This window comes from Coffea arabica, chromosome 6c (assembly GCF_036785885.1).
Source record: "Coffea arabica cultivar ET-39 chromosome 6c, Coffea Arabica ET-39 HiFi, whole genome shotgun sequence".
NCBI classification, from domain to species: Eukaryota; Viridiplantae; Streptophyta; class Magnoliopsida; order Gentianales; family Rubiaceae; genus Coffea; species Coffea arabica.
This window is the reverse complement of record NC_092320.1, coordinates 10,471,075-10,494,824: the sequence shown is the minus strand read 5'-3', so window position 1 is coordinate 10,494,824 and position 23,750 is coordinate 10,471,075. Positions and strand designations below refer to the sequence as shown.

The window sequence follows — 23,750 nt, the reverse complement described above, 5'->3', positions numbered from 1 at the left end:
ACTTTTGGCATGGCACTAAAGGAAAGGGGCACACATTACGTCATCCACCTTGTCACACGGATTGGGAGCACACAACAATCTTCCTTCTTAGTGGTGAGATGTTTTTGTCGAGGCAATTAATTAGTAGTAAAACGGACCATTTCCTTCTTCGTGAAAGACGTGCGATTTGGTAAAACTTTTATAAGTAACTTTAATTTAATTTTGGGTGGGCGTATATTACAATCAAATCTATCCAAATTTTCTTATACCAAAAAATGAAAAAGCAAAAGAAGTAATATGTGTTTTTTTTTTTTGGTCAAATTTGCTTGCGTTAGTCTTTCTTGGGTGAGAAATCATGACAGCGAGTTGAAGAGACATAGGACAAAAGTAGAGGTGATGATAGGGTGTGGTTAGATGAGAGATTATTCGAAAAAACTTATTTTTTCAAAACTCTGGCCACATTTTTCCCATCCTTAGATCCTGTTTGGCACTTGAATTTTTTGTCAAGTTTATCTGCTACAAATTTTTTAAAAATTTTAATTACAATAATCTTAAAAAAAATTTTCAAAATTTTTAAATTATACTATAATACTTACCAGGATGATCGACATGATCAAATTTGCTTGTTAAAAGGATCTCTTTACTTTATCCTTACAAAAAATGGACTTTTTATAATGTGATATGCGTAATAAACACGTTATTAAAAAAATTTAAAAAAAAGTTAAAAAATATGTTCAAATAATACTAAAAAAATCCATGTCCAAATAGACCATACTAGGCCAAACAAAACCAATTTCTTATTCTTATCCTAGGTATATAATTCAAATAAAATATAAGAAGAAAAAATTGAAAAAAGAAGCATGAAAATTGAAAAGCAGTCTTGCCTTTAGCTGTTATAATGATATTATATATATATATATATATATATATATATATATAATTTGGCTTTGGTCACGGGGTAAAAGTTGTACCGTTTTTGTTTAAACGTATCAATAAGAAGAATGAAAGCAATGAAAGTAACTGAGCTCTTATAAATTTCCGCAGTGCTTGTGAAGCCAGGACGAGTTTGTTTTATCCACTTTCACGAGACTTCAAATTCTTAAACAACGAAAAGTTCATAAATTGAATCCGGAAGAAACGGCAATTTCAGAGAGTCAGAAGTTGAGCTGTTGCACTTAAAGTTCATTTTTCCAGAATAGTTTCATGATATACAGCAAAGAAATGTGTACTAAACCAGGTGCTCTACTAGTAGTTAGAAGAAGACAATAAAACTAATCTCACCAACCCAAGTACTCCAACCAAGAACAAGGATGAAGAACCTTGGAATTAGCTCGTAAAACTAAGAAAAACTATATATATATATATATATATATATATATATATATACCAAGAGACGGAGCTCGCTCCGTGGTCTCCTTTCTGGGAACTGGAAATGGTAAGCCTGTACAATACAAGAAAGTAAGCCCAAGTAGTCCAGGAACTGGAAAGATGACAAAAGAATAAACGAGGATGATAGAACTGGAGAACCCTATGCCCAAATTTCTTTCCAGTTTCGAGGAGTATGATATGCTTCAAGTTTGTAATTGTTGCTCGTGCATCCTCATCGGTATTACTATTGTTCCCAATGGGCTCCTCTCGTCAGATGAAGAGCACTGCATTTCCTTCGCTCCCCTGATTAGAGGAAGAAACGGTTTAGAAACAAAAGTGGAGATAAAAACCAATGATGCCACACACTTATTTAAGTAGAGCACAATTATACCTGCAAGGGGCTCATGCCATTAGTCCAGCTGGGTAACTCGCGTGCCCTGCCAGGTCTTTCGTATTCATACCCCAGCTAGGTGGCTTTGCAATCAAATTCTCCAATTCAAGAACAATCTCGGATTGAGACTTACCTGTTTCTGGCTCGTTCTCGTATATCATGTCATCCTCCATCAGCTTCTCCCACAGTATAAAATTCTCAGAAGTATTCGAAGAAGCTCCGACTAGTTGTTCCTGAAGGGGACCGCTTGATTCATGATCTGGCGAGAAGAGTATCTGGATTTCTGGGTCGACTGTGGTAAGCTCATCCTGAGGTTGAAGGTTCTTGCCATCAACAGCTTTTCGAGTAGCATCCAGGCTGTTATTTGCAGCATTCATGGCCTCCGTCAAGTTTTCATTGCCTTGCGGACCAGCCAACCTCCTTTTCTTTGAAACTTCACCGCTGCCTAGCGCCCTTTTCTGCTTCATTTTCTCAATGAAAAGCTGAACAAACAGAGGGTTTTTAAAAGCTTTTACCATGAAAATAGCCATATACTTTTGTTTACTCTCAGCAGTCCGTAAACGCTCCTTAACTGCGGCTAGGTAGTTCTCTGTATTCACTTGCTGCTGTTTGAGCCTCAGCAGTTCCAATTTCAAAGTATTCTGATCATTTCTCAGTTTTTGAAGCTCTGTTTCCGATATATAATTTGCAGAATCTAGCCAGGGCTGCCCAGCTCCTTGATGCTGCAACATTTGGGAATGTTGCTTTCTCCTCTTGATATTTTTCAGCAAATGCTTCTTCCCTTTCTGGAACTCCTCGTTTGCAAATTCCCATCTGTCCGAGTCAGTCTTCCTGAACCGCTATCACAATTCAACAGCAAAACTGCAATCACTAACACAACATACATAGGCTGCCAAAAAAAAAAAATTTTCTATCCACACGAAACACCAAAAAATCAACCAAGTATTAGAATAGAGAAAAAAGGAAAAATTGACGGGAAGGGCAAGCGGACATACTCCTTTACAATGAGGAAAACTGAAATACACCAAAGGATCTATCTCCTATGAAAAGTTAATTAAACGCCCCCCCCCCCCCCCCCCCAAAAAAAAAAAACACTTTTTCTTTCCCGTTTACCAGGAAAGAAAAAATGAAGAAAGAGTAGATTATAGAAATCCCAGAAATAAGAGCAAAAATTAATCATCTATCTGTGCTTACATAGGTGTTGAGTTGACGAACAAAGCTGGAGAAATTGTTGTGCTTAAAATGTTTAGGGAGAAGATCCCTAGAGAACTTGTGAGGATCCCAGACAACAAAGCTGGTGTTGGTGGAACTCCAAGAAATGGTGGAGTCAGTTTCAGGGTCATCCACCATCTCAAAAGTCTTCTTCAAGAATGGCGGTGGACCAACTTCGTGCAGCCCTTGCAGCGGTTTTGGAACATCGCTAAACTCTCCGCCACCACTAAAATTACTACTGACATTTCCAAAAGGGCCATCTTCATCAAGAAATACAACTGGTTCTTCTTTCACTGGCAAGATTTCTGCTTTTTCCACTTTTGGGGCGTCTTCTTCTTCCACTGGCACACTCCTCTTGAATCCCACGTTTAGTTGGTCCATCGGAAGAACGATTAAATCTTTGAAACTGGGTTTTACTGACAATGTTGAACGAGAATGGTAAGAGGAGATTGACAAGTAGATGAGAGATAAGACATTAAGGGGAAAGGGACCAAGAAACTCGGGGCCAGCAAAGGGGCCTGTGAAAAATTGTGGCGGCACAGACAGTGCTAGTATTGGATTAGAAGCCTAGAGCAGTACTTATCGTATGAAGCAAGGTATAGAATGGCATAGCGCTAGAGGAACGGCTGTAGTTATAGTGTGTAAGAGGGAAAGGGGTGTGGGGGTTGTTTGGCGAGGAACTGGGCGGCGTGGTGCGCTGTGACAAAATCGGCCAGATGTGGATATGAGTTGACAGTGGTCGCACCAAATTTTGCCATTTGTAGCTTTGAAAAGCGCACACACATTGCTCAGTCCCTCTATTTTCTAGAAACTTCATTCTGACCCCCCACCCTTGCTGCTCACGCAGGGGTCACTTTTTCTGTTGCTTCCCCTCTTAATTTCTGTAGGGTGCTGTGAAGCCGGGGATTTTCCCGACATTGATGATCTTGAATTAGGAATAATCTACCTTCCTTGAGGTTTCTCCTAATCAAATGTTTGATTTATACGATGATTTGTAATGTATAATAAACTTAGCTAGAGTGACAGATTACGTACTTAAGACAAATATACTTATGATAAACATTACCCTTGTTTGGAATTTTTTTGTAAGATCCGCTCATGAAATTTCTTTAATTTGCCAGGCTATTCCCAGTCCTTTAAATCAGGAAGATGATGGTGTTTCTTATTTTATGATTTTCGTGTTTATGTTTGGGATTTAAATGGGTATTCCAGCATCGAGTCCTTGTACAATGTACTCCACCTCCTTTCAATTTTTTTTCTTCTTTTTTAACAACCTCCTCTCGGTATTTAATTATCAACAACGAGGTACGCAGAGATTTATAGCTCTTTAGCATCTTATGAATTTAAAAACCAAACTTCTATGCTTATAAAAATTTTTTATTTACCATTTGGTCTATGTCAATTGATAGTATTTATTATCAACCTTGAGATAACAATCCCAAAAACTGCCCAATTCATTTGTAATTGACAAAAGCTTATTTCATATTTCAATCACAAGACACCAACAACACACTTTGCTTATAGGATCATGACAGTAATTAATTCACATAGATCTCTAATACATGACACTGTCCCCAATATAAAAGAACAATCAACAGAAAGGGAAATAATCTATAAACAACAATTTATGTTCATATCTCGATACCCTTTTTTTTTAATGTTATTAACTTAATAGTCTGTCACCTCAATCACCTCCCAAGTATTTTTTTTTTCCATAACCAAGAACTCGAGATGATGAGCATTTCAATCATTTGACTCAATATGAACGAATTTTTTGTTTTACGAGTATTACAATTAATGGGATGTCTTTAAGAAGATGCCAAGTAATTAGTTTTTTGAAAAGAATAATTAAATCAAGAAAATGTATAACGTGCAGGGAGAAGGGAGAAATGTAAGTGCATGCAATTAAACAAAATAATTTAATAAATTGAGATGCAGGAGAAGGGTATAAATCACTTGCATAGAAGCCAATACGTAAGCTAAGTAGGTGGCAACTAAAGCACAGTACACACGAAGGATTAAAGGATATTGGAGAGAGAAGAAATCGTATAAAGCTTCAAATTGAGGTTTCTTCCCCTAAATTTTGGGGAGGTGGGGGGCTGATATTGCAATTTGTCAGAAGCTGCAACAAGTCCCGGTTTTCATGTCTTGCCGCTAGTGGTCATACTTCCCCGTTCCCGAGGGGCGGCCAAATCACATAGCAGGCTGCCAAGTGGTGTCGGACACAGAAAAATATTGGACGAATCACAAATCATATTCAGGGTAATTTTGGTTGAGCGCCAGAAATATGTTTGGATTGCTATTTTCTCTAAAAAAAAAAAAAAAAAAGTATATTTCATGAGAATGTATTTTTTAATTATATATATATATATATCAAATCATTACAATACATATTTTTATAAAAATAACAATTCAAAAGAACTCTGTATTTTTCACTTTTAAAAAGTCCCCCGTGAATAATGAATGGCCTTCAGGTTTTCTGTCTCTTTGGCTATTTCTTTTTTTGACTTATTGGCAAGAGAATCATTAGACATGCGAATTTTCCAAATGTCTATTATAGGTTATTGACTTTTAAATAAACTGGTAAGCATTGCGATTTGATCATGAATCAAAATGATAACATTTTAGATAAGCTAGCACGAAAGAGCTGATTTTTTTTTTTTTTTTTTGGGGAAGGGGGGGGGCTACAATGAACATGCATTTCTGTTGTTCTTTTGCAGGCGAAAAGAGTTGAGACAAACTAAAATATCCATTTCAAAAGGGACGGGACGACACAATAACCGAAGAAAGTCCTGTCAAAAAAAATATAAATAGTACTATAAAAAAGTTAGAAAAGAAGAAAATCTTTTTTGGTTGCAGCAGCCAGCCACGCCACGCTACGCTACACCAGGCCACAACCTTAACCGCTTAATTGGGCCTTGCAAAATTGATTAAGGACCGAGGCCCGCTACGTCACCGTCACCCATCCGCTTTTTTGTCTGCTGCCACCATGTGACGTGGCAAGCTTCAGGGAGTGTGGGTTGCCGGTCCACCGTTTAAGGGAGATGGACGCGTGGGATTGGCGGATGGGCCACCGCTTGAAATGCACTGCTGGCTGGCTGGCTGGCTGATGTTCACTACGGGCTTTTTTTCTTTTTATATTCAGCTGGAAACTTGGGCCTTTTATCTCTTGTCTTTGATCTCTCAATGGGCTTTTATCACCGCGCCTTTTAGATAACAATTATAATTACTTTTTTTTTTAAAAAAAAAACAGGAATATGTCACTAATTTTAGAGAAACAGACCGGAGTTAACAGGGACGGATTCATGAGTAGAATTCGCGTGCAAGGTTCATTGACTCGCCGACTTTTGATTGAAACAAGGTGCACAGCCCCTTGGCCAGCATCCAATCTTGACACGCTTCAAGAAGCTTTGCTCGCTCCTTGTCTGTTCTCAATGAAGAGTGAAGACCATCAAGTTTATCCGTTCATGAAAAAAAAAATAATACAAAGAAAAAGAGAACTACATATTTATTTAAGGCGTCACGATGATTACAGTTCCTGGAAGCCCGATTTGTCAGCACAACGACGCTATTCCGTGTAGAAACTCATGATCGTATTGCACTTGTATTCTCCAGTCTCGGGTACAATTATCTCCTACACCTAAAACAACTCGATTCGGATGGCTAAACATCTTATAATAAAATGTCTCAAGAATAAGGATATGTACGTTTTTCTTTTATATAGTGCTATAGACTCGCCTCCTTCTCATGTCGGTAGAGCGCACTCTGGTGCATTTGACAGCATGATGGCATTTATTTTATCTCAGGCTCTCAGAGCCTCCATTTCCCCTCTCGGTACACCACCCCCCCCCCCCCTCCCAAAAAAAAAAAGTGCACTTGAGATCTTTGGTTGGTATAATGCCAACATTTCCAAACTCGTCTCTCGTCAATTGTCAATTGTGACTCTACGTGCGTTCTTCAAATTTTTTTTTTTAGCACTTATTTGATTTAAAGGTAGTTTAGTTGCCTCCGATTTCCGATGATTCAGTTGGATCTGTCCCCTTTCTCATAATGTAAGGTTAGATGTAAGCGTGGATTGTCTAATCTAGAGGTGATTTAGCTGTTTCTGATTTCCAATGATCCAGTTGGATCTGTCCTCTGTTATATAATGTAGGAATAAGTGGAAGTGTAGATCGCTACCGTGTGACTAAAATGAAAATGATTAATCTTCTTTTATACACTGACAGTATATACACTTTCACCATTAGATGCATCGCACATAATTCGAATTTGAATTTGAAACGCAAATTTTACGTATATGCCGTATATCCAACCGCTATCAGTGTATATATGATTTATCCAAAAAAAAAATATATGCTTAAAAAAAATTCTTTTTTTTTAATGGGCAGAAGAACATTGTGCTCTTTTATCAACATCGCCGCTGGGCCGGCCCAAGGTACATTAGATATTTAGATGTATTGATGTGGATGAGGGGGTACGTATTCTCACGCTTGACCTTTAGTTCCCAAAAGCCAAGTCCATTCTTGTCGAGGGCGGGAGAGGAGTTGTGTTTGTTCGATAGCGTACTGAAACAAGTTCCAAATTCACTGAAGAACATTTGGTCAAACCAAACCCGCTTATTAACTAACGCTAACCGATTCAGATACTTGGAATTTTCTCCAGACTGACTGCTTATTCCACGTTTCAGCTAAAGTCGCCATGTAAAGAGGACATTGATGACTACCACGAAGAACAAAGGAGACCGTGCTAATAATCTGAAAATCTATTTCAAGTCTGGAGATCTCTTCCATCAAGACACTGTCAAGCAATAGTACTGGACTGATGGCTCCATTTCTAATCAAAGCACTGCAAATGCTGCAATTGCATGGGGTTGTTCATGACGTTTCAGGGTTGTTACTTATTAATGCACCACCATCACCACCACTCTGTCAAGAATATATATATATATATATATATATATATATATATATATATGCGTTGTCGTTATTTAATTTAGTGCTCAAACATTGAGCAATCATCAAGATGTAGAATGAGTCAATTCCAATCTACTGTGCTAATAGTACAATATAAGTATCGAGTCGTTGCTCGCACTGTATATACTTTTAGTAAATCAATACAATTCTATCATTTCAACAAAAAAAAAAAAAAAAAAGAGAAAAGGAGGACTGCAAAAAATATGGGACCAAGTGCCAAAACTGCACACAAAGGGGCTAAAAGGAAATTCACTCTAAAATTTATCTCTCTTTTCTTGGAGAATAAAATATATGTATCTCGTCTGTCCATGTCAAAATGCTCCTTGCTCAAATGGGAATCCGGAATGGCAGAGGCAAGCATCTTCTTCTGCTACGAATTTACAAGGCGAGTATACTATAAAGTTCCTATCCGAGTATCATCCTCAAGTCTGAAACATCATCTAGTGAAATCATTTAACGGTCAATATTGCATATGGGTTCAGCAGCCAAGCTTAATGTACCATTAATCCTCAAAGGTGCAAATAGGCTGGTGAACCTCAAAACGTTGAGCCGCGAATTGATCCATTAGAGACGTCGTTGGGGCCAAGGAAAAGAAGAGAACATGTTAACTCATGGCAAACTTCTTAATATCAGTATTCTTCCCCCGCATCATGGAATTCTTTGAGATATTTGCAATCTTTCACCCGAAGCCTGCTTGTCCTCTTAGTTGCCTACCATTTACCAAGACTTCAAATATTTGATTCATCAGCTGGCTTGATTCAACAAAGCTGCAGCAAGAGTGCATTGGCCATTAGCAAAATGCTTCTTTGTCTATGAAATCCCTGATATCTACCTACCATCTACCTGCTGAGCACAGTTGTCTTTGGCCTTCATTTGCACCTCAGCATTGGCTCGCCCTGCAGGTTGGGAAATTGTTCGTTTGTGCAATATGAGAAAGCATCATCAAGCAGCCATATCAAGAAACAAACAACCTGTAGTTTCACCTGAAGAAGCATTGGAACAGATTACGTTTAAACTACGAGTACACCTAGATAGAAGGGAAAAAATTCCAAGCTTTACTTCCCACCCTTAGCATAATGACATTAAGTAAATACTAATTTCAAAAATTTGCACATCCATGACCCCTTAAACAAGGGGGGGGGGGGGCAAAAAAAAAAAAAAAAGATTTAGCCTCTAGATACTAAATGTCTAAAACAAACCCAATCAAGCATGTTAGCTACTTGCTTTGAATTTTACAGTTTCTACACTGAAGAAGATGCCAAATAGTACATAATCCACAATTCAAACTCCAGGAATAATCTCTAGATTGAACAAAAACTAAATATAAAAAAAGCCTCTGGAATTACCTATTGAAACCATGATAAAACTAAATGAATTTTGATTCAAAGGTAAGACAGCAGGCAGTAGATCTTGTTCTGTAAAAGTAGACAGAAAAGCACTAGGCTAGACTTCTCGCTTTCCATCAGAAAATGAACTTCTTGAACGGTAAAAAATGTTTATTGAATTATTTTATTAAAGTTGTGGATGTACATCTACAATTAGCATATAATAAACAACAACAGAGAGTCACACTTAGCTTCCACCAAAAGCAAAAACCGATAACAGTGGTCCTAGCGTTAACCTTTCAAGCCTCGAAAGATTTTATTTTAGTAACAGCAAGTTGGTTTTCATCAAATCCATTCTACTCTTGGCTTTATGATATATAAACATCAGGAGAGAAGAAGGATAAGAAAAGCCAAGCAACATACCAAGTAACACAACAGAGGAGAGAGGTCAGCTATCATTTTGAGTAGCTTGCAGCTTAGTGCTACAAACAGCCAAAATCCTTGGAGACTAAATAGAGCAGCAGCTCTCTGGAAACAATTGAACATTTTTACTGCAGGAATAACTGCAAAAACCAGTAATCTGTGCAGAGAATTATGCATAAATTGAAGTTGCATTTGACTGGTTGTCCTCAATTCACTGTTCAGTGACTGATGCAATTCAGCATTAAGTCCAGAGTCTCAGAGGCTTCCAACAATTTATCCTCTGAACGTTGACCTGTCATGTTTTGTTCATGTCAGACGGGGTATCGAGAGACTGGTTCAACTTAATTTCAGAATCCAACTTAGCTGCAAATGCCAAGGTTGACCGGAGGGCTTTCTGTACCGAGGTTGGTGCATTCAGCAGGAGTGATGTCTTTGAAAAGCTTAACATTCCTCCAGCGCTTGGTTGATCCAATGATTGATCGAATGGCTGGGAAGAAGATGCTGACCTTTGCGGCATTGCAGGGAAGAATTTGAGTCCATCAAGTGCATATTCCTTCCGTTGGACCAATGGCAGACCCATGTTAACAATGCAGCGAAGTGTGTCATGTTGGCTAATAGCCGTAGGATTGTCTACTGGAGTTTTTCCATATGAAAGAAACTTCATGGCCTGAGGCATGGACGAAGGTGAAACTATGTTTGCTGTTTTATTCACTTTTAACTCTAAGTCTGCACTGCTTTGGGCAGCTTGATTGTCAATTTTGATGTGAACTTCACTTTTCAAAGGCGAGTCAACTAACTTGCTTTTACTTACCTGCCCTAACAATGATTCACTGACCCCATCCCTATTAAGAGACTCATCCAAAGGACGTTTGCCAAACGACAGAAAGTTTATTCCCCTTGGCATCTTTGAAGGCGCACCCTTGGCTAGGTCATTCGACTTCTGAATGCTGTCTTCAAGGTTCCTAGTCATGCTATAGCTGACTTTCTCACTATTGTCTCCTTTAAGATGTGGAACAGCTTGTTTATGCTTACTGCTATCACCTGGTGGCGATCTCACATGCGAAATGAAGCAGATTCCTTTTGGTGTCTGAGCAGAAGGTCTATCTAGATGCTCTGACGCTTTCTTCTCTGTACTCTTACCAGAAAAGTTTGCCATTACGGAGAACTTGGCATCAGCATGCTGATGAGGGACACCTTGGTGATTCACCTGTTTCTTAGAGATTGTCTTGCTCACCAGGGTTGGAGACTTGGATTCAGGCTTCGTAACATTTGAACTTGGCAGAGAACCATCCTTAGCGGAAATCTGAAGTAATTCCAGCAAATAGGACATCATATGCTGGAAAAAATTAGTTCTGGCCAGATGCAGTGAAAGTATTGAAGAATAAAGAGAATACAAAGACAACATAAAAAAGCATAGCAGGAAGCATTACCTCATGCGAAAACAAACAACCAGCGCCTCTGCTGCAAAAGCCATTGGTTACAATATTGTTGCAAGGATACTTGGACAGTTGATGATCAAACGGGCAGTTGTCCCCTTTCATGCAAGAATGTCGTGCAAAGTAGGAGCATGGCTGCAGCAGTAAAATCATCCAAAAAAAAAAAAGAGATTCAACATGGTTGCTCGTAAAAGAGTACAACTTCTAAATCAGCTACAATTTACAGGATTATATAACAATTTTTTTAATCAGAAAGGTAAAAAGTAGAAACAAAAATAAATAAGAAAAGAAGCTTTAAAATTCTAACATCAACATGAAAGGCACAACATGCAAAGGTGCAGAGGTTTATTGAATTATTCATATGACTTTATTCACTATATGTGTTTCACTAAGTTTTACACTGAACAACAACAAAGTCCAATGACAATCCTAAATTGTCACTTGGAATTTAAAGTTTACCAACAGTTCAATTTGATTTCTAGATTAAATAAAGGTGTTCGAAAGCTTTCAAAAAACACAATAGTTGTTTAGAGACAAACATAAAAGCAAAAAATTCACCAATTGAAGTCTAGTGCTTATGGAGCAGAAAATACAGCTACTAAGCATGAGGTTCATAGAAGAAGCACCTCAAATGATAGATGCCATAAACTAATTTTTATACTTCTTAAAATCGTAATGGCCAATAATAACAATGAGGGGAGCTACAATTTTGATGAACATGAGAATATGGAAAAGACAATGCATCCATTGATAGTACTGGCAGTACAAGATGAGATATAAATGCAACAGGCACTCATGATTGCTGTTGTGACATTGTTATGCACTATGAAGATATAGAGCAAATGAGCAAACCTTAGATTTTGTCAAGGGCGTTGTATCATGTGAAAATTTGCACTTCTCGCCCTGTAAAAACCAAAAGCAAGAATATAGGTAATCAAAGATTAGTCAATTAAACATGGTAAACAGAGCAAATCAGAGTATGGAACCTCATACAACCTCTTGACATCTGCCATTGAGATAATGGCGGCAATATGTCACTGTCTTGGGTTTCGACAGTGGTTGTAGCTTCAACCTTTTAACACCAAGCTCTCTATTCTTTGCTGCTCGTTTAATCCTTTCTTTTTTCTGCATCATGGAGCGGTGTAAATGAGTCAACTAAAGAAAATGGAAATAACATTACCGACAAATCATCCTCACAAGGAGCAGCTAATGATCCCAAAGCCTACTATAACTGATATAAGTATACCTTTTTCTTTTCTCTTCTTTCTTTGGTTAAAGGACCCTTTTTCCTTTTCTTTTTGCCAACACTAGCTTCCTGCAATCAACAGCAAATCAAAATAGCTGTCGTAAGCATTACATAAGCATCAAGTGGGAAGCTATATTGAGTTTATTTAGATAACATGCTGGTGACATCCTTGACATTTTATTTACATCGTGATCTGAGCTACCTAGAAACTAGCTATTAGCGTGTCATGGAAGACAGTAAAATTATTCCAACATCTCCTTTATCTTTCTTTCTTTTTAACCATTGGCCAGAACTCAACATCACGAAAGATTAAGAAACAAGCAGAAAAAAGATTCTGGTACTTTTTAGAAGCCTTCCATGAACATATCCAGAATAATTCCAGTTACAATCATTTGATTTCAAGGGAGGTCTCAAAGCTAAAATCGAACAATCACAAACAGTATCACCTGTCATGATTTATCATAAGAAACAATTTATCTCAATTACTCGTAATGATTCTAATGCAAATGAAGGTCTAAACCAATATTTTACTATTCTTATAAAGAAATGCTACATTCTTCAAAAGCAACAATAAAATTGAAAAATAATGCCCTGTCTAAAAATTAGTAGTAAGAATGAAATTACCGAATCAAAATGTTCAGAAAAAACAGAATGGAAGCTCAAGCAAGTTAATTTGCTGGTAGTACGGACAAAGTTAACCATGATAATCTGAAGACACACAACAGGTCACACGCAAAGAAGTCCAAATGCAGCAATTAATAACTTCGGACCAGAGACTTCTACACAAAAAATCCACAAAATATGTGATCAAGGACGTCTGAAGCATATAGTCCTTATGAATTTTCCTTACCCTTTTGGCATCCACAGAACTTTTATTTTCAGCTGTATCTTCATGCATTAGTCCATGCTGAGATAAGTTTTCTAGAGAAATTGCTGGATGATCTGTCTTATTGACTCCTGAAACTTGCTCTGCAGTCAATCCAATCTCCAGAGAAGCATCATAACCATCTAAAGTTTTAGTTGCAGTTTCTTCGCTGTGAGAAAAAACTTCAGCACTTGTATGCTCTTTTCTGAAACCTTCTGTTTCTGAATCAACTGTGTCCAAAAACATAGAACTTCTCGTATCACAATCCCCCAGTCTTGCATCTCCATCATCACCAGTGAATGCTTCTTTATCAGTATGTTCAGAAATCTGCACCTTACCTGACTTCTTCTCCTCCAATGATACAGCATCTTCATATAATAAATCCATTTCCTCACTAATTTCCCCTGAAATTTCCCCTTCTTCAATCTCATCATCTTCAATGGCACCAAAGGACAAGTCCAAGTTACCAGATGTAGATACAAGTTTCTCCAATTCTTTCTGTTTCAGATGCAATTCATGCTCAAGTCCTTTTGGCAAATGCCCCTCCATGGTAGGGTTCATCGCATCATTGCTTTCAACAGGTATTGACATATCCGCAATCCCATCAATGTCAACAGATGAACTCACAGTTTCAGGAACCTCCTTAATAAATGGTTCATTAAATACATTAAGCTCTCTTCTAGGACTGAATTCCCTATGAAAGTCCACGACGTTGCATATATCTTTTTCATGAGGAACTTCACAAGTCTGGTTATTAACAACGGAAGAGTCCACAAGGTTAACATTATTGTCTTGCGTGACCGTCTCCTTCCCTTGGACTTTTATATCTGTAGGATCTAACCCATCTACTTCATTCAGTGTATCAGCCCCTCCATCCTGAAAGCCATGAACTTCTTTAGTCTCATTGAAGGGTGACTTTTGTTGGACTAATGACATCTCCAAATCCATACCATTGTGGTTGACTAATGACTCGTGTTCAGCCTCTTCTCCTGATTTATTGGAGTCAATGTCGTCATTGTCATCTTGTGAGGAGAACGGGAACAATGAAAACCATGCTTTGTTAATTATAATTAGCAAATTTAAGTAAGGAAATCAATCATTCTAAACATTCCTTTCGGTTATCTCATGCAAATAACAAATCTTGGGATCATGAAATCTTGAAGAAACTGGAATTAAAAAAAAAAAAAAAAAAAAGAAACCGACTGAAATTGGACTCTCGGTAGATTTGAATGAACACGGGCGGAAAAGTTGAAACTTAAATCCTGGGAAGCGTATGTCACAAGCAGTATGAATGGGCAAAGCATAACTTGAAAATTTCCATCTCCTCGTTACTCCCAGCTTGCATCTCTACTTTATGATATCAATTCTATAGTTTTTTCCATGATTACCAGCTTATCAGAATTCGCTAAGCAAAGGCCTTGCTTTACCTTACTATTGTATTCTCTGACATTTATGCGGTAGAAAAACAGCCACTTATAAAAGCAAAATACATCAGAGAGAAATGAAATTACCCGGTACTTGGGGTTGCGGAAAAGATTGGAGGGCATTGCAATGCGATAAGATGGAAAGCAAGGTACGGTAGGTTTGGCTCTGGAGGGGCCGGCGCCGCAGCCGATTGGAATGAGGTGGGAAAGTAAAGAGATGGTCCCGGGTAGTCCCAAAACCTGAATTCTCCATGCTTTCTTGAATTCGGTTTGATTTTTTGTGGTCGTTGTGTAATTTGGGGACTTCGAAAACTTCAGCTGATAGTCTAAACTTGGGGAAAATTTACAGGTTGGGATGGCTCTGGGCTACGGTTTTGCTGAATACCATGAAATGGCATCGTCTGGGGACGTCTGTCAGTAATAGTAGCAGTTTGCATCCTGGCGGTGACGACAGAAGAAGTGACCGGTGACAGTGAGGCGGCGGGTTGTACAGACTAGACCCTGAGAGGGGTTGAAAGCGTGAGCCTTTTACGGTTGGGGTTATGTTGGCGTGATTATATAAATTCGACTACGTTTGAGGGTTAGTTTTGGAAGGCGAGGGTGTAAAAAAGGGGGGCGGGGGAAAAAAAAAAAAAACTTGTTGGTTGTTTTGTAAAACGACGCCGCTGGACAAATACTAGTAGCAGTAGTTCGCTAGACTAGACAAAAGCCCAGAGCAAAACCCTTGGACCCTCATTCCCTTTCGTCCTCCAGAGCCCCGAACTTTCGCGCACACACAGTGAATGACTTAACTATATTGGAGAGAGAGAAGGATATCTTTGGAGAATTTGAAGAAGGAAAAATGGCGGTGAGGATAAGGCTGTCTCGGTTTGGGTGCAGGAACAAGCCGTTCTACCGGGTGATGGCCGCCGATAGCAGATCTCCTCGAGACGGCAAGCATTTGGAAGTCCTCGGCTACTACAATCCTCTCCCTGGTCAATAATTATATTTATGCTTCCTTCATTCTCTCTTGCTATCAATTATTCTATAAACTACTCCAATTTTTATACTCCCCAGTTTGCTTCTTATCGTAATTATGCTCTTCATTTACTGCACGCTTGTTTCTTCGAAATTTAACAAAAAAAAAATTAATTGATTGATGCAGGTCAGGATGGCGGTAAGCGGATGGGTCTTAATTTTGACAGGGTGAAGTAAGTTATATACCCTTTTATTCACTTTTTTTGTTCTAAGTTTTCTTTTTTTTTTCATTGATGTTTGTGATTTCGTTCTCCTTGAAGTTTGTATCGTTTTGGATACTACACTGCCTGCTGGCTATAATAGCTCTGTAATAAGCGCGGTTTTCTTGTAGAAATATGTCCCATCTAGAGTTTAAATTTTCTGCTAGACTTAATAAAAGTGGCTGAAAGTGTGGTCTGCCTGAACCTCGTCCAAATATTGAAATATCATATATCAATGTATCCTCCGGGAAGATCCATGCCTGCCATTTTAGGCAGACATGAACCTTTAATCAGATTTTTGTTTGTTTTTTTTTTTTTCTATATCTGAACATGCTTGGTATACTGCCTAAACGACCTACTAGTGCCTAATTGTGTGAGCTTAGCATTCATCTGGTTTGCAATCTTGCTTCTTCTTTGGTTTGCCTGATTCTCTTCTCTTGTTGGATGCTTCTATGTGGGTTTGTGTGTGGAAAGAACTCTCCTTTTCTACTTACATGTGAGAGTCTCCACCTCAACATGGTCAAAAGATCTTTTGTGTTGTAGTAGTAAATACTTTAGACTTTGTATGAGGCAGGTTTGATTTAAACTCAACATCTTACGGTGCTTATTCACCTTCATGGAACATTTTGCTCACTAATCAAGCTTTGCATAAATTTTCAATTCCAATGTCCATTTTGTGAAGTTGGTAATGTATTAGTTGAAATATTTTAATTTCAGTGTGATTCCGCTCTTTGTATTTATTTAAGTAGAAGCTAGGCTGAGCTTTTCTCAGTAAGATAAGTCATTATAGGCTGCTTTACGTACCAATGTTTGCCTGTGATAAGATGCTAAACTCTGCAGTTGATTGAGGTATTTCATATCATTTCATTTCTGTAAGTTGAGAGCTATACAGAAGCCTTTTCTGAAAGTTCAGAAATCACTTGGTGCTTTTTTCCTGGTTTTCAAATGTAATTCATTCTGAAAATAGTTACCATATAGCTGCTACACACTATAGAGGCATGGACAGATGGAATGTAGATGGTAAGAATCTCTAACCTTAGATAATGTTTTATAAATGAAGGACATGTAAGCACTTCCAAACTTCGAAAAGGCTCCTGTTGATGGTCCAAAAATGGCAATAAAACCATAACTCTCTATGAGATATGCCTCCCATTCTTGCTCAACATTACAATCTAGTGGGATAGAATATTAAGCTCTTTTGCAAACCTGTTCTGTGGAGTATCTGCTTTTTGGTTTACATATAACCGGTGATTTCTTTCAATTGTCGATTGAAATGTGAAAGTTATTTAATTGGTGACCTATGCTTGCTCTGTAGATATTGGCTCTCTGTTGGTGCACAGCCTTCCGAGCCTGTTCAACGTCTTCTTTTCAGATCAGGAGTGTTGCCTCCACCACCTATGTTGGCAATGGGACGAAAAGGAGGACCAAAGGATACACGGTGGGTTGATCCAATGACAGGACGTGTTTTTGCGTTGGAGCCATCAAAGAATGCTAATCCCAAATCAGATGCCAATGATGACAAGGTAGATGTAGATGAAAGTGCTGCCACTGCTTGAACCCTTCCTGAACTCAAGCTGGAAGACCTACTCTTGATTTTGGAAATGTCCATAGAAGTACCAGATCTGCTCATTGACGTTTTCTTTTGATGATCTTTAAAATGTGCTGCCTGGAAGCTGTGCTAACCACAGAATGGAGATAGTTGTCAGTTGCTTCGTTTATGATGCTTTCTCACTTTCTTCTTGTTTGGTCCCCATAATGCGCTGATCTGAAAGAATTCTGTGCGGAGTAAAACCAAAATTTCTTTTTTTTTTTTCCGGAATTATTCTTTAAACTCCGATGTACTCTATTGCAGTGCCATCATGCACGAGTGAAATGTGTAGATGTTTCATTGTATATGAATTTTCCTTGATCGTAGACTCTGCTTGTTTGGATGATTGTTTGTACAGCCGGATGCTGAAACGAAAGACGGAAAGAGCGCTGAGTGTGAATCGGAGGCAGATTGATACGCCTCAATGACCTGTGGAATATGCGGATTTGGATTCTGCTTAAACTGATGCCAAAATGGTAATTGAGGATCTAAAAATCTGTGAATGCTACTGATTCGATTCGATGGACAAGCATTAAGCAGCCCTCGACTCATCGCCTACTAGCTGCTGACCTAATAAAAGATCTTCAAAAACCTTCGTCCCCGCTGTTGCAATGTGAGATATTTGAAAACTTCAGATATATATTTTCCTTCCCAAAAAAAAAGGTAGTGCAAAATTCTACTATGTACGAGTAATTCTGAATCACCCCAAGTCCCCAACCTACCCAACAAAACAGGAAAAAGAAAAAATGAAAATAAAGATACCCACCCTGGCCACCCAGCCACCCCCCCCCCCCCCCCCCCCCCCCAAAAACCAAAAAACAAAATTCAAAGAAACGAGAGAGAGGGAGGGGAAAAAAAAAAAGGAAAAGGAGAGAACACTGCCACGCACTGCTTAATGGAGCCCAGGCTTAGGTTTCGGGGAGAGAGATGTATACTTAACTTGATGGAGTATTGGAGTGGTGAGAGCAAGGAAAAAAAGAGGAGAGGGAAGGAATTGCCAATTTGCTACAACTATAGTACAGTAACAATTAATTAAGGAGGCGCTTTAGCTTTATTTGCTTTAGCTCATCCATCCATCCATCCTCATATATATATCTTCCCTCTATCTCTTTTCTTTCTTGCCTCCCCCTCGCTTCTCTTCTTCTCTTCTAATCTTCTTCTAGGGTTCTAGGGTTTCTCCCCTCCCCCCCCCCCTCCTCTCCCGGCAACGAGGCCTCTTCTGCGAAATGAGCAACAGCAAAGACAACTTTAACGTTTCCGATCTCACCTCCGGTATTAACCTAAAATCCTTTTTCCTCTTCTTCCTTCTAACCCCCCTCCCCAGCCCACCCCAAGCCCCTATGTATGGAAACTATTAGTAACATTCCAAGATTGTTTTAGTTACCTTTGTGGTTGTTGTTTTAGTTACTTTTCTGGGTTCTAATTTTTTTTTTTAACTTGTTATTATTAGCTTTGAATGCTGAGGATAGAGCAGACCTTGTTAATGCTCTCAAAGTAAGTTCCTTCTGTCTTTTTTTTCTGTTCTCTTTTTTGGTCCGTCGCAAATCTCTGTTCTAGAGGCTTGGCGAATAATCACACTGATTAGGATTTCGTTGGGGTTGATTCTGTTTTGTGGATTTTTCATGAGCTTGTTGAAATTAATGGTGTACGCTACTTGCCTCTTTTTTCTTATGCAGAATAAGCTTCAAGATCTTACTGGGAAGCATTCAGATGTGTTGGAGAACTTGTCGCCGGTAGTCAGGAAGCGTGTTGAGGTTCTAAGGGGCCTTCAGGCATGTGATTTAATCTCTAACACTGTTAATTATAAATACATGGGAATTTAAAATAGTGTACTAGTGTGTGTACTTGTGCTTGGATAGGCGTGCAAGTGTTTCAGCAGTTTCTTGTAGCTTTTATCAGCTTTTGCTCAATTATCTTCCAGTCAATGATTAAATTTGGTACCGCTGTATGTGGTTGGAAATTGGGAAAGATATTAGTTCTACCAATTTTGAGCGATCGACTGCTTGCCCTTTTGGTCATAAAATGTTATTTTTCCGGCCAGATAAGGCTTCATAGGTGGTTCCATATTTGTAATTACTTGGATCGCAGATGTGGGATTTACACCTACTGTAAAATGGGATTTACACCACCCTGAGGAAAAAAGGTTTTCCTTTTTTCCTTTTTATTTTTCAATTTAAAAACTGATCACTGGATGCATTTCTTGACACTTCTTGTATTAACACAGCTAAACCTTGTTCTGTTTGTAGGTATTTTAGAATCTCGGTTTTGCAACAGTTGTTTAAATTTTTCTTTTAACTCCAGATGTCTTATGAAGAGCCAAAATGGCATCCCAAGAGTTTGGAGTTGAGCAATCAGATCCAGTTGGGGTCTGTAGTCATAAGAAAGTTGAACTTAATTTATCTATATAAATAAAATGCTACAGTGATATGATGAAAATGAAGTCCAAGACGTAGTAGTTGCCTATCACTTTCTGTGAAACCGCATCTGATATTATTGTATTTATCTGAATGCTACTTCCTTTCTTGATGTTGAAATGGTTTTGGTTGATTTGTGGATTTCAAGCGTTTAACTGCTTATTTGTGTATTTCTGTCTTCCTAATCAACAGAGTGAACATGATGAATTGGAGGCTAAATTTTTTGAGGAGAGAGCAGCTCTGGAAGCCAAGTATCAGAAGTTATATCAACCACTTTATGCCAAGGTCGGCAATGCTTTTGCATGATATTTTTGTGTGCTAGTTCCCATCAAACTTCAGACTTAAAGTTGAATTCCGTGTTGTGATGAGAAATTTTGATTATGTGCAGAGGTATACTATTGTGAATGGAGTTGATGAAGCTGAAGGTGCTACAGCTGAGGCTGCAAAAGAGGATGAAACAACTTCAGAGGGTAAAATTTCACGATATTTTGGAATCTGTTCCTTGGTTGTCCATTATAAAGCTTGACATCTACTTTTTATGCAGATAAAGGTGTTCCTAGTTTCTGGCTGACTGCAATGAAGAATAATGAAGTTATTGCCGAGGAGGTTAGTCATTCTAGCAACAATTTTCTTACTCGTGCACTTTTTGCTCCAATTATTTTGGGCTATTAACTGGGTTGATGAAAATCGAGCCAGATTTCTGAACGAGATGAAGCAGCTCTCAAATTTCTCAAAGATATAAAGTGGGCAAGGATTGATAATCCAAAGGGTTTCAAGCTTGAGTTCATTTTTGACACCAATCCTTACTTTAAAAATTCTGTTCTGACCAAAACATATCACATGATTGATGAAGATGAGCCTATTCTAGAGAAAGCAATAGGGTAAGCTGGGGTTTACTTTGTCAGTCACTATGTAAGTGCTATTACAACATTTTCCCTCTCTCTTCTCACTTTTTTGTGTTCCTGTAGGACGGAGATCGAATGGCACCCAGGAAAATGCTTGACTCAGAAAATCCTTAAAAAGAAGCCTAAGAAGGGGTCAAAGAATGCCAAGCCAATCACTAAAACTGAGCAATGTGAAAGTTTTTTCAACTTCTTTAGTCCGCCACAAGTCCCTGAGGATGATGAAGACATTGATGAAGATGCTGTAAGCCAACTTGCCTTTATGCTTAGAAGGAGAAAGCTGTTCTTTTCCTCTCTAACTTCTCTTCTTCATGATTTTTGAACAGGCTGAGGAGCTCCAGAACTTGATGGAACAAGACTATGACATTGGGTAAGTTGTACAGTAATATTCTTTATGAAGAACTTGAAACTTTGGATATATTGTGTTTCTTTTTGGGCCCTTGAATGTTTAAATGATTGTTTCCTTGGGTTCATGGTTCATGTTTATCATATCAATGAAGTGGATGCTTTTCATTCTTGTTCCTGCAGTTCTACCATTCGAGATAAAATCATCCCGCATGCTGTCTCTTGGTTCACTGGGGAAGCCGCTAGTGATGAGTTTGCTGAAATAGATGATGATGATGATGAAGAGCTTGATGATGAGGAGGAGGAAGATGATGAGGACGAGGAGGAAGATGACGAGGACGAGGAGGATGATGAGGAGGATGATCAACCCAAGAACAGGAAGAAGGTAAAAGGATTAGGACTTTTGTTGTTAGTGATAGCTGTGTTGGTTTTGATCCTTTTCTTGTCACATCATTTCTGTTTTCTTTCGTCCTTGCTTGCCAATATTTTTTGTTGTTAGTTTCACTGAAGGTGTGATTTCTAATAGTCTATTTCCCTGAAGTTATATGATCCAATTTATGTATGTCAAATGTTGATGATTTGTTTTGCTGTAAATTGTAGAAGAGTGGAAGAGTACCAATTGGTGACGGTCAGCCGGGTGAGAGACCTCCTGAATGTAAGCAGCAGTAACGTTGCATTGATCACTTTTGGATTCTGGAGTGGGTGGGGTGTGCATTGATGGGTATTGCCAAACAAGAGGAGTTGTGTCAATTTTGTGTGTTCTGCTTGGATCATCATATGCCATCATATGAACAGTGCTAGAATCCATTTTCTTAATTTTCCTATATTTTTGTTTTGTATTCTTTTCTTGGTTCTGGCTTTGGAATATCATGGTGAAATAGTTAGGGATGTTCATGGAAATTGTTGGATTCTGATGCTGAGACATTTGAGTATAGCAATACAGCCATGTTAGCGTAGTCATTGCATCTTACTCCAGGAGTTCCTTTAAGGAATCCTCCACTGTGATTTTCCAGTCATGGAATTGTGCTTGTATTGAGTGAACATGAGTTAGGTCCTATACGTAATTAAGTTCTATTCAAGCCCCTATATTGGGATTTGCTGATTTATGCAAGATTGACGTAAAGCATACTTGATCGGAATTTCCGAACTGAGCTAATAATCAGGAATGGTTCTTACTATGGTGGCTCAGTGCCTAAATTCATCCAAATCTAGACGTTGGGAAAGGAAACTGACAAAAGTCACGGTGCTTTTCTCTGAACTTCTGATGATGGTCTGAGTCCATTAATTAATTTGTAGAACGAACTAACAAAACACATCATTTCCTAAGTATCAGCAATGGATACAAATACAAAAATCTTTAAAAATTAATATGTTATTATATAGTTTGCATTGTTATCATGATTCGTACGTCGCTTACAATATATTTTTGTAATTTGTATTCCTGATATGACCCAGCTTGGCGGCTATTTGCGAAAGCTTGAGCAAGTTTGATGGTAAAGTTTTTGTGCTGTAACGTTATGTTGTTATTTCTCTCACAAGTCCTCAATAACTAGGGATGTCAATGGGTCAGGTTTCGATCTTGATCCAATTCGGATCCGATAAATTTTTTCGAGTTTGGATTGAAAAATAATTTTGATATCCGAACTCGTTTACTCTAATGAAAAACGGGTCGAATATGAAATAAAGAATTTTTTTTTTTTTTTTGTATTCGATCCGAATTCGAACAATATATTAATAATTATAAAATATAAATATTTTTAAATACATTTTTTTTTCAAATTAACAATTTAGTAATGGTTTTATAGATTGATTTGTGATTAATTTTAGATTGACTATTGCGAATTATTTGTAATTTTGCTTTGTAATTTGATTTATTTAAGTTTGGAGATTGGATTTTGCGATTGGTTTTGGATTTAAATTTGAAATGTTTAAGTTTGGACATTTTCTTTTTGAGTAGACTTAGATCCGATCCGAAATCCATCAGATCCCATTATGGAACTCTAAGGTCAAGACCCGTCGAGTATACAGGCCGGATCGGGTTTACTACATAAAAAAACGGATTCGAATCCAAAATTTTCAATTTCGACCCAAACTCGACCAATTAACACCCCTAGCGGCAACAGGTATTTTGTCAAGAATTCATAACGATTGAACAAAATATGGCTAATGGAGCGGAAACACCAATCCTTTTTCTTTTGTTTTGTTTTGTAGGGGGGAGGGAACCTTGGTTCTTTTGGCTTAAATATTTGGATTTATCTTCTTGTACACTGACAATGTATACACCATCGTTATTGGATACATGATAATTCATTCAAATTTAAATTTAAAATCTAAATTTTTTTTAACTCCTATTTTATGCATCCAACAGTGATTAGTATATGCACCCTGTCCTGTCAGTGTATTCTAATAACACACGGGAGCGTAAAATTTGTATCGGGATCGGCAGATCTTTTGTCAAAGAGAAGTCGAAACAGAAAATGTATGCTGCTGCTCCTCCTCCCTATTATTGATCACCTCAAAGTTTGACTAATGTAATCTCAAATGAGTGTGTTCGGAAAGAAATATATTTTTTTATATTTCATTGAATTCACAACTGACTCCCGTTACCAAATTGTAATTGCGTTCACAACTACTCTGTCACG

General features: G+C 38.1%; 4 protein-coding genes and 1 long non-coding RNA gene across 13 annotated transcripts; 2 read left to right on the top strand and 3 right to left on the bottom strand.

Moving 5' to 3' along the window:
- Window positions 1-1,130: 1,130 nt before the first annotated feature.
- Window positions 1,131-3,663, bottom strand: LOC113691694 (heat shock factor protein HSF30). Its single transcript, XM_027209958.2, has 3 exons — window positions 2,933-3,663; window positions 1,739-2,577; window positions 1,131-1,650 (listed from the first exon to the last, which is right to left on the bottom strand). Exons 1-2 carry the CDS (start codon window positions 3,329-3,331, stop codon window positions 1,750-1,752), a joined length of 1,227 nt encoding a protein of 408 aa, XP_027065759.1. The 5' UTR covers window positions 3,332-3,663; the 3' UTR covers window positions 1,131-1,650; window positions 1,739-1,749.
- Window positions 3,664-5,680: 2,017 nt separating this feature from the next.
- Window positions 5,681-6,779, bottom strand: LOC140007969 (uncharacterized). 2 transcript variants are annotated; one of them, XR_011815396.1, is made up of 3 exons: window positions 6,484-6,779; window positions 6,234-6,375; window positions 5,681-6,156 (listed from the first exon to the last, which is right to left on the bottom strand). It is a non-coding gene; the product is annotated as an uncharacterized lncRNA (long non-coding RNA). The 2 variants fall into 2 exon arrangements; XR_011815395.1 differs by having other exon boundaries at window positions 5,681-6,375.
- A 1,201-nt stretch (window positions 6,780-7,980) lies between these two features.
- On the bottom strand, window positions 7,981-15,271 carry LOC113693866 (uncharacterized). Of its 8 annotated transcripts, none has more exons than XM_027212616.2 (10): window positions 14,730-15,271; window positions 13,204-14,240; window positions 12,354-12,422; window positions 12,104-12,232; window positions 11,960-12,010; window positions 11,102-11,242; window positions 10,036-10,974; window positions 9,672-9,963; window positions 8,767-8,906; window positions 7,981-8,690 (listed from the first exon to the last, which is right to left on the bottom strand). In XM_027212616.2, exons 1-8 carry the CDS (start codon window positions 14,893-14,895, stop codon window positions 9,913-9,915), a joined length of 2,583 nt encoding a protein of 860 aa, XP_027068417.1. In that variant the 5' UTR covers window positions 14,896-15,271; the 3' UTR covers window positions 7,981-8,690; window positions 8,767-8,906; window positions 9,672-9,912. The 8 variants fall into 8 exon arrangements, with proteins under 8 accessions (XP_027068417.1, XP_027068419.1, XP_027068421.1 ...); XM_027212618.2 differs by having other exon boundaries at window positions 9,672-10,338; window positions 10,483-10,974; XM_027212620.2 differs by having other exon boundaries at window positions 9,672-10,974; window positions 13,204-14,094; window positions 14,169-14,240; window positions 14,730-14,745.
- Window positions 15,272-15,333: 62 nt separating this feature from the next.
- Window positions 15,334-17,773, top strand: LOC113691758 (small ribosomal subunit protein bS16m/bS16c-like). Its single transcript, XM_027210055.2, has 3 exons — window positions 15,334-15,616; window positions 15,787-15,832; window positions 17,175-17,773. Exons 1-3 carry the CDS (start codon window positions 15,484-15,486, stop codon window positions 17,413-17,415), a joined length of 420 nt encoding a protein of 139 aa, XP_027065856.1. The 5' UTR covers window positions 15,334-15,483; the 3' UTR covers window positions 17,416-17,773.
- Window positions 17,774-18,414: 641 nt separating this feature from the next.
- On the top strand, window positions 18,415-22,064 carry LOC113692034 (nucleosome assembly protein 1;2). Its single transcript, XM_027210370.2, has 11 exons — window positions 18,415-18,719; window positions 18,898-18,941; window positions 19,124-19,219; window positions 20,054-20,146; window positions 20,250-20,331; window positions 20,406-20,467; window positions 20,558-20,742; window positions 20,830-21,007; window positions 21,090-21,133; window positions 21,292-21,493; window positions 21,709-22,064. Exons 1-11 carry the CDS (start codon window positions 18,674-18,676, stop codon window positions 21,775-21,777), a joined length of 1,101 nt encoding a protein of 366 aa, XP_027066171.1. The 5' UTR covers window positions 18,415-18,673; the 3' UTR covers window positions 21,778-22,064.
- The last annotated feature ends 1,686 nt before the right edge of the window (window positions 22,065-23,750 follow it).

What these genes read in the sequence shown, in the direction of transcription:
- LOC113691694 (XM_027209958.2), bottom strand. Translation starts at nt 3,331, where the DNA reads ATGGACCAACTAAACGTGGGATTCAAGAGGAGTGTGCCAGTGGAAGAA. An exon ending in TTCGTCAACTCAACACCTAT is followed by an intron (nt 2,578 to 2,932) that starts GTAAGCACAGAT and finishes GAATTGTGATAG; the next exon opens with CGGTTCAGGAAGACTGACTC.
- LOC113693866 (XM_027212614.2), bottom strand. Translation starts at nt 14,895, where the DNA reads ATGGAGAATTCAGGTTTTGGGACTACCCGGGACCATCTCTTTACTTTC. An exon ending in TCCGCAACCCCAAGTACCGG is followed by an intron (nt 14,241 to 14,729) that starts GTAATTTCATTT and finishes TCTCCTCACAAG; the next exon opens with ATGACAATGACGACATTGAC. An exon ending in GTTGTTTGTTTTCGCATGAG is followed by an intron (nt 10,975 to 11,101) that starts GTAATGCTTCCT and finishes GAATTACTTCAG; the next exon opens with ATTTCCGCTAAGGATGGTTC.
- LOC113691758 (XM_027210055.2), top strand. Translation starts at nt 15,484, where the DNA reads ATGGCGGTGAGGATAAGGCTGTCTCGGTTTGGGTGCAGGAACAAGCCG. An exon ending in CTACTACAATCCTCTCCCTG is followed by an intron (nt 15,617 to 15,786) that starts GTCAATAATTAT and finishes TGATTGATGCAG; the next exon opens with GTCAGGATGGCGGTAAGCGG. An exon ending in CTTAATTTTGACAGGGTGAA is followed by an intron (nt 15,833 to 17,174) that starts GTAAGTTATATA and finishes CTTGCTCTGTAG; the next exon opens with ATATTGGCTCTCTGTTGGTG.
- LOC113692034 (XM_027210370.2), top strand. Translation starts at nt 18,674, where the DNA reads ATGAGCAACAGCAAAGACAACTTTAACGTTTCCGATCTCACCTCCG. An exon ending in ATGAAGTTATTGCCGAGGAG is followed by an intron (nt 20,468 to 20,557) that starts GTTAGTCATTCT and finishes AAATCGAGCCAG; the next exon opens with ATTTCTGAACGAGATGAAGC. An exon ending in GAACAAGACTATGACATTGG is followed by an intron (nt 21,134 to 21,291) that starts GTAAGTTGTACA and finishes TTGTTCCTGCAG; the next exon opens with TTCTACCATTCGAGATAAAA.